The 8,995-nt window shown below is 44.7% G+C and overlaps 1 protein-coding gene across 1 annotated transcript in view; it reads right to left on the bottom strand.

Moving 5' to 3' along the window:
* Positions 1 to 3,193: 3,193 nt before the first annotated feature.
* The window catches only part of LOC111979099 (cholecystokinin receptor), a 10,703-nt gene continuing 4,901 nt past the window's right edge, over positions 3,194 to 8,995 (bottom strand). Inside the window, exons 4-5 of the mRNA XM_070449052.1 lie at positions 5,174 to 5,301; positions 3,194 to 3,803 (exon numbers count right to left, since the gene is read on the bottom strand). Coding sequence (XP_070305153.1) covers positions 3,259 to 3,803; positions 5,174 to 5,301 — 673 coding nt within the window. The 3' untranslated portion in view covers positions 3,194 to 3,258. The remainder of the gene's footprint in view (positions 3,804 to 5,173; positions 5,302 to 8,995) is intronic.

The raw sequence follows: 8,995 nt of genomic DNA, 5'->3' as shown, positions 1-8,995 counted from the left end.
TGGACTTGGGTGAGTGTAGTGTGTGGTGAGTGTGAGTGAGTAGTGAGTGTATGTGATGTGCATGCTCTTTTTGTGAATGGCTTTCAATCGCCATACTTCATATCTTCATATTTGGCACTCTAGATGTCCGTGTGTGTGCATTAGTTACATATAAACGTTAGTTCAAGATAGTGTTAGTTTAAGAGACAGTTTTATATTCGGTTTTTATATTTGCATTCATTCAAACTTTGGGATATTTCCATTAGGGAAGTGTCAGTCTAAAGTCTGTGTGATGTAGGATAGAGTGTAGCATTGTGGTATTTCTAAGTGTCTGTGTGGACTGTTTGTGCTGCAGAGGGGAAGAGGTAGTGGTGGGGGAAGGAGGGAGGAAAGAGAGGAGGAGGGCATATTTAGATCTACTCGAATGGTCCCATCTCAAGGCCACCATTTCCTTAAGCATGTGTGTTGGTGTCTGTATGTGTCTGTATGTGTCTGTGTGTGTGTGTGTGTTTTGTGTGTGTCTGACTCATTCCGTTCGACGGGAGTTGAGTTGCGAGGAGGCGATGGAAGCATAAGGAACTCTACCGTAGAATGTCTTGGGCTATTTGTGTGTGTGTGTGTGTGTGTGTGTGTGTGTGTGTGTGTGTGTGTGTGTGTGTGGTCCAGTCAATGGTGCGGTGGCTGTGCGTGGCGTGTGCGTGCTGCGCGTGCGTGCGGCGTGCGTGCGTGCGCGTAGTTGTCTGTTTATGTGTGTGTAAGTATCCCACTCTGTCTGTGTGTATCATACCAGTGAGAACCTGTGACTGTCCTGACCAGACATCATGTTCTGGGTAGTGAGTGTGTTTCTCTGCTGCATGCAGTGGGTTCTGCTGCAGTGAGTGTGTTCACTGCTGCAGTGAGTGTTTTCTCTGCTGCTCGTAAAACCCTGTCCTAAACACTCAGGCAGAGAAACCCTGTCCTAAACACTCAGGCAGAGAAACCCTGTCCTAAACACTCAGGCAGAGAAACCCTGTCCTAAACTCTACAGTCTCACTCCAGAGATGGTTGAAGGTCCCATGTCATCGGATCACCATCTCTTGACCCAGTCTCCTATATTAAGGCAAAGGTCTGTCTCGACATGGTCTAGTCCTAAAACTATAGCAACTATGGAGAGTTCAACAAATCATGAGAGCTTTTAGATTCCATACATACATTTGGGACAGCCACACGGAACAGTCCCTTGTCCGTACTGCTCAACCAAATTATGGACCTGTGCCCCTCACAAATGACCTTAAAAATCACACCATACATCTTTCTTTGTGAAATTGACAGCATGCTGTTGTAGTAGGGCTGAGGGAAGTATAACCTCCACTCTCACAGGCTGAGGTCTTAACACAATTAGTACAAGCAGAGTGGATGAGGAAGAGACTCAGGCCTGTGTCTGAAATGCCACCCTGTCCCCTATATAGTGCATTACTTTTGACCAGAGTAGTGCACTATATAGGGATTAGGATGCCAGATCAACCTCATGCATGAAGGACAACACCAACCTGCCCAACAGAGATGCCAGAAAGAGAGCATCAAATATAACGAATCATGTGCACCACCCTGTAGCCAGACAGATGACAAGACAGTATAGTGTATAATAACGATGTGTTTGGTAACTCAGAGGAAGCAGTAATTCAGTTCCAAACATCTCATTTGAATTTCAAACCGCAGCCTCCAAATAATATAATTTTTAAAGAGCTGCATAAGCCGGTGATTTGGGCTATACCTAGATAATGTGTAAGCCACTCAGTCGGTTGAGTCCGTCCCCTGCTCAGTTAAGTACCAMCACACACCCTGTTAGCAGCAACACAACAAACACATATAGCAACCCTGCAGTGGATACACAGACCAGATGGCGCTTTAGTTGACCATAGAGCACATACTGTTTCAAAAAAGCAAAGATGCACCTCTAAAAGAGAATCAGGCAGTCTACCGTGATAACAATTGAGCTGGATCCAGATTAACAGCCCAAATATGAAGTAACGGTACCTCTCCAAAGCCCCCATTCCTTAGTTGTGTTCTCTGCTGTCTTCACTAAGGTTGAGTTGGGTTGGTTTGGTCGCAGTAAAGTCTGGCCTCCAATCAACACCCAATCCAGTCTGGTTAAGAGCASAATGTAACACACTATTTACAATGACACAGTCCACAGTGCAGAAAACAGATAATGCTTGAAGATAATGGTTGAAGAAAGCGCAACATTTTATAGGCAGGCACAACAGAGTTCCTACCTTCAGGACATTGACAACACTAATAACAAGCACATATTCAGCATTTTAACATCCAAAGTAAAGTGACAATAAGTAGAAGCTTTGTAAAAGGTATTACTGATACTGCGTGTCAAGCTACTGCCCTGCGAAACCCCTAAAGCTTATCATTCAGGTATACACCCCCCTACTAACCACAGGAGTTGCTGAGAGGACAGCTCATAAAAACGTCTGGAATGGAGTAAATGGAATGGAAACCACGTGCTTGATGTGTTCGATAGCATTTCGTTCATTACATTCCAGCCATTACTACGAGCCCGTCCTCCCCAATTAAGGTGCCACCAGCCGCCTGTGCTACCAACACATATCCCTTATATCCCACCCACATAATAATTCCCCGTCCTATATGAGGGATTCATCAGTAAACATGATTGCAAGTTTTTTAAGTCCCAGGTGATAAAGAAATAACTACATAGGCATACGTACTGTATACTAATGAACAAAACATTGTTTTCCCATCACTTGGGACAAATGCTAATGCGAAATTGTGCTACTATAATATTTCCTTATTTTATTTTGTTTGGCAACTATTAAACGGTGTATCATTTTCCTGTGGGTATGTTAGGAAAGCATTCTCCATGGGTCATGAGAATTTTCCCTTTCTGAGTGTATACTACAGGTTTGATTTACCCATGCTTAGTTCATCCCTTCAGATAGATGTATCTAACTATCTTTCTGACCCCGTTGGCTGCCTTGACATTAGCGTTGCAGTAATGGTCAGGTGTTGGTTTCCCTATAGACCGTGGGTGCATCTCCCCATACCTACCGACCGCAGGTTAACAGTTTCCCTATAGACCGTGGGTTTATCTCCCCATACCTACCGACCGCAGGTTAACAGTTTCCCTATAGACCGTGGGTGCATCTCCCCATACCTACCGACCGCAGGTTAACAGTTTCCCTATAGAAATGACATAATATATCTCTCTCTGGTTTCCCCCCATGTCCCCCCATGTTCCCCTCGTCCCCCAGTCAGTCAATGGTTCCTCCCTCAGCACGTCCCCATAGTGCTGACCGTGGTGTAACTAAATTTGGACATGGACACCCCCATAGCCATGGCGTCCTCCTCTCCATCCCGCAGCGCGTGGCGTCTGTGTCGGCAGGGCGGGCGGCAGCAGCAGGCGAAGGTGGCGAGCAGCGCCGTGCGGAAGCGTGTGTTCATGAAGCAGTAGGTGATGGGGTTGACACAGGCTGAGGTGTAGGACAGGAGGTGGATGAAGGAGATGGGGGCACCAGAGAGGGCACGGCGGGCAGAGACGGGGTGGAAAGCCTTCCAAGTGTTGGCGCAGTAGAGGGGCAACCAGCACAGGAAGAACAGAGCAACAATCACCACCAGCATCCGGATCACGCGCTTCTTGGCCAAGAGCTTGGCCTCCGAGGTGTTGCTGCGGGGACGCTCCAATTTGGACGCGGTTGCCGTCGATGATGTCAGAGTGGACATCTCCATGGAGCGCGGTCGCTTAGCGAGCTGGACGTAGCATCCATCACCGTCGTCGCTGCCACAAGCCCCGGTGGTGGTCAGGCCGTTCTTTAGACCTGTGTAGGGCGCGGGGCAAAGAAGATGACAGAGGATTTACAGGCAAGTAGAGGTCCAAAACTGTGAGGAGGGGTCAGACCAATTAGGTTTTGTAACTAATAATTTCAGGTCACAAATATTTATGATTTATTCAACACCCCATATATCTAAATTTAGCCATGATGAGCCACACACATACACACACACACACATCCCCTGCTGTAACTGTACTTTCCACCTGTCCCAGGTTTCTTCTCCTCCATTTCTGATAATTACCACTAGTTCAAGATCCCAGCAGAAATGCTTTCTGTCAAGCATGCCTCTTATAAACAGACACTCACCTTAAAGGGATACTTTGGGATTTGGGATTTATCTACTTCCCCAGAGTCAGATGAACTTGTGGATAGCATTTTTATGTCACTGAGTGCAGTTTGAAGGAAGCTGCTAACTAGCACTAACGCAACTCCTAACTAGCATTAGCGCAATGACTGGAAGTCTATGGGTATCTGCTAGCATGCTTCCAGTCATTGCGCTAATGCTAGTTAGCATTGGCTCGCGAAAGTACCTCTAACTTTCTTAATACTTGACACAAAGACATAAAAATGCTATCCGTGAATTCATCTGACTCTGACACAATGGCGAATCAACAAATGGTGGGTTATGGCTAAAGAACTAGATAATCATGATGCAGGAGAAATTGGTGTATATTTATGAAGGTGTATAGTACCACTTTGGTACAGGCAGTGGAGGAAGGAAGCTAAAGGAAGCTATCCCTGCCAATAAGTAGTGATTTAATATAGACTAGAGAGAGCGGAGAATGGAGGAAATGCCATTTGCTGTGGCCTGTGAAGTACATATGATTTAAAAAAAAAAWATCCTGGGTCACAGATGTAATTTAGAGGAGGCACATCCCCAAAAACCTGAGTCACATCTCTCATCTGAGGGCTAATGTTCCCTCGCTTTCTCTCTTCCTCCATATCACACTACCCCTCTGTTTCTCTCTCCCCTCCATCCCTCCCTCTCTCATATTGGTCAGACAGATGGTGAAGGTCTATAGCCATCAGCAGCAGATATACTCCACATATCAGATCCTTTCAGCTACTCACTTCCATACTGACTAAAGGTTACGTTGCTCTAACCTGCAACACATTAACATGATTGAAATGCTAATGAAATGTTCATTCTGTGTCACCACAGAAAAGAGACAGCCCAAATCCTAATAATCTGGTACAGAATTCAAACATCTGGGAAACACTACTGGATGATAACTATTTATTCTAGTACTCAAAGTTCATTCCAATTCAGCATTCTAATGTCTTCTTACTAACCCCTCTACTGCAAGATGTAAATAAATGTGTGAATAATTAAATAACAGTAATGAAGTTCTCACCGGGGGATGATGTCTTCTGAACCATCTCAAACTGGATTCCCCGGTACAGCTCTCTGGAGATGAGTCCATAGGCCACAATCATCACCACCCCCGGAACAACAAAGAGCGTAAGCAGCAACATCATGTTCCTGGGACACACACAGGAAGTGGGCTTAACAAATTGACCTTAGACACTATTCCAAGGTATGTTGTGCCTTACCCCTCTTGAGATGGTTAAGGTTAGGATGTTTGGAGACTACTCTGATCCTAGATCTGTGCATGAAGCCAGCTTCTGCAAGGAGCATTGAGAGAGCATAGGAGAAAAGGGCTCGCTCTCACAGAAGACTTCCAGAAAGAGGTTAGGCAGAGGAAGTCCAATAGGCATTGGGTTAGAAGGAGCAAACCAGAGATGGGTATCTTCAATTCTTCAATATCTTTGCTGTGGTCCAACCGCTGGAGACAATAATGGTTGATACCCAGTGTAGAAGACATTCCACCACAATGCTGTTATTCTATTTAGTCATCATGGAGAACAAAATGTGTGGGAACTGGTAATCGAAAAGCATTAAATATGTTAACAGGGACATTGAGCTAGTGGATTAGGAATATGAATTGTTGGAATAAAATTAGCTCTCTGGGTAAAGCCGCATGAATTATAGCCTTGATAGTCCATTGAAATCGTTTAGAGGCACCATGGCTATTAGAACAATATTCCACAATCATAAGAGCAGATTAGAATAGTTACATGTTACATGTGCATCCATTCTTCATTGGAACCGTAATTTTATCTTTTTGGTTCTTACAAGTGTTTTAACTTGCTTTTGTAACTCATTATTGAACCCTTTGGAGAGTGGAAGAGAGGGTAAAGAGAGTACGTTTCGTGCATTTCATTTATCTCAATAATGATTTCAAATGGATGTCTGTCACGAGCGTTGTTGTGAGAATCGGACCAAAATGCAGCGTGGTTTGGGTTCATCATATTTTATTATGAGAACCAGCACAAAAACAATAAAGAGCAAAGAAACGAACGTGCAGCTTTGCCGTGCTCAAAGGCAACAATACAAAATACAAGATACAAGATCCCACAACCAACAGGTGGTGGGAGGAGCTATAGGAGGAAGGGCTCAATGTAATTGCTGGAATAGAATAAATGGAATGATATCAAACACATCAAACATATGGAAACCACATCTTTGACTCCGTTCCATAATTTCCATTCCAGTCATTACAATGAGCCCTGTGACTTATTAACAAGCTGGCATTTACAGGTTGGGTTGTTCTATGTCAGAGGTCCTCAGAGAGAGGGGATGGGAGATGAGGGATAAGGAGAGAGAGAGAGAGCGACAGAGAGAGAGAGAGAGAGAGACAGAGAGAGAGGAACAGAGACGGACAGAAGGAGGGACGAGCTGAAGGACGAGTAGACGGACGGACAGACGGAGGGATGAGGCCGCAAAGACAGGGGGCTATAAAGAGGCGGGAGAAGAAGAGGTAGATATTAGAGAGGTACTACTGTTGGAGATAGAATAGAGAGGAGGTATCACTGGTGGATATAGAGGAGAGAGGAGGTATCACTGGTGGAGATATAGGAGAGAGGAGGTATTACTGGTGAAGATATAGGAGAGAGGAGGTATTACTGGTGATATAGGAGAGAGGAGGTATTACTGGTGGAGAAAGAGGAGGTATCACTGGTGGAGATATAGGAGAGAGGGGTTATCACTGGTGGAGATAGAGGAGAGAGGGGGTATCACTAGTACAGATAGAGGAGAGAAGTGGTATCACTGGTGGAGATAGAGGAGAGAGGTGGTATCACTGGTGGAGATAGAGGAGAGAGGTGGTATCACTGGTGGAGATAGAGGAGAGAGGAGGTCTCATTGGTGGAGACATAGGAGAGGAGTTATCACTGGTAGAGATAGAGGATATATAAATGGTGGAGGTAGAGGAGAGAGGAGTTATCACTGGTGGAAATAGAGGAGAGAGGAGGTATCACTGGTGGAGATAGAGGAGAGAGGAGGTATCACTGGTGGAGATATAGGAGAGGAGTTATCACTGGTGAAGATATCATGAGAGGAAGTTATCACTGTGAGACATAGGAGAGGAGTTATCACTGGTGAAGATATTAGGAGAGGAGTTATCACTGGTGAAGATATAGGAAAGGAGTTATCACTGGTGGAGATATAGGAGAGGAGTTATCATGGTGGAGATATAGGAGAGGAGTTATCATTGGTGAAGATATAGGAGAAGAGTTTATCATTGGTGGAGATATAGGAGAGGAGTTATCACTGGTGAAGATATAGGAGAGGAGTATCACTGGTGGAGACATAGGAGAGGAGATATCACTGGTGGAGACATAGGAGAGGAGTTTATCACTGGTGGAGACATAGGAGAGGAGTTATCACTGTGGAGATAGAGGAGAGAGGAGGTATCACTGGTGAAGATATAGGAGAGAGGAGGTATCAATGGTGGAGACATAGGAGAGAGGAGGTATCACTGGTGAAGATAGAGGAGAGAGGAGGTATCACTGGTGGAGATATAGGAGAGGAGTTATCACTGGTGAAGATATAAGCGAGGAGTTATCACTGGTGGAGATATAGGAGAGGAGTTATCACTGGTGGAGATAGAGGAGAGAGAAGGTATCATTGGTGAAGATATAGGAGAGGAGTTATCACTGGTGAGTATAGGGGAGGAGTTATCACTGGTGGAGATATAGGAGAGGAGTATTCACTGGTGGAGATATAGGAGAGGAGGTATCACTGGTGAAGATATAGGAGAATAGTTATCACTGGTGAAGATATAGGAGAGGAGTTATCACTGGTGGAGATATAGAAGAGGAGTTATCACTGGTGAAGATAAGGAGAGGAGGTATCACTGGTGGAGAATAGAGGAGAGGAGTTATCACTGGTGAGAGATATAGGAGAGGAGGTTCACTGGTGGAGATAGAGGAGAGAGGAGTTATCACTGGTGAAGATATAGGCGAGAGGAGGTATCACTGGTGAAGATATAGGAGAGAGAAGGTATCACTGATGAAGATATAGGAAGGAGTTATCACTGGTGAAGATATAGGAAAGGAGTTATCACTGGTGGAGATATAGGAGAGGAGTTATCATTGGTGAAGATATAGGAGAGGAGTTATCACTGGTGAAGATATAGGAGAGGAGTTATCACTGGTGAAGATATAGGAGAGGAGTTATCACTGGTGAAGATTATAAGCGAGGAGTTATCACTGGTGGAGATATAGAGAGGATTATCACTGGTGAGATAGAGGAGAAGAAGTAATCATTGGTGAAGATATAGGAGGGTAGTTATCACTGGTGAAGATATAGGGGAGGAGTTATCACTGGTGGAGATATAGGAGAGGAGTTATCACTGGTGGAGATATAGAGAGGAAGGTATCACTGGTGAAGATATAGGAGAATAGTTTATAACTGGTGAAGATATAGGAGAGGATTATCACTGGTGGAGATATAGAAGAGGAGTTATCACTGGTGAAGATATAGGAGAGGAGGTATCACTGGTGGAAGATAGAGGAGAGGGTTATCACTGGTGGAGATATAGGAGAGGAGGTATCACTGGTGGAGAATAGAGGAGAGAGGAGTTATCCCTGGTGAAGATATAGGCCGAGAGGAGGTATCACTGGTGAAGATATAGGAGAGAGAAGGTATCACTGATGAAGTATAGGAGAGGAGTTATCACTGGTGAAGATATAGGAAAGGAGGTTATCACTGGTGGAGATATAGGAGAGGAGTTATCATTGGTGAAGATATAGGAGAGGAGTTATCACTGGTTGAAGATATAGGAAGAGGAGTTATCACTGGTGAAGATAAGGAGAGAGGAGTTATCACTGGT

The sequence above is a fragment of the Salvelinus sp. IW2-2015 genome, linkage group LG19 (genome assembly GCF_002910315.2).
Source record: "Salvelinus sp. IW2-2015 linkage group LG19, ASM291031v2, whole genome shotgun sequence".
Classification (NCBI taxonomy): Eukaryota; Metazoa; Chordata; class Actinopteri; order Salmoniformes; family Salmonidae; genus Salvelinus; species Salvelinus sp. IW2-2015.
The sequence above is the reverse complement of the archived record's forward strand: the minus strand, read 5'-3'. Positions and strand labels throughout refer to the sequence as shown.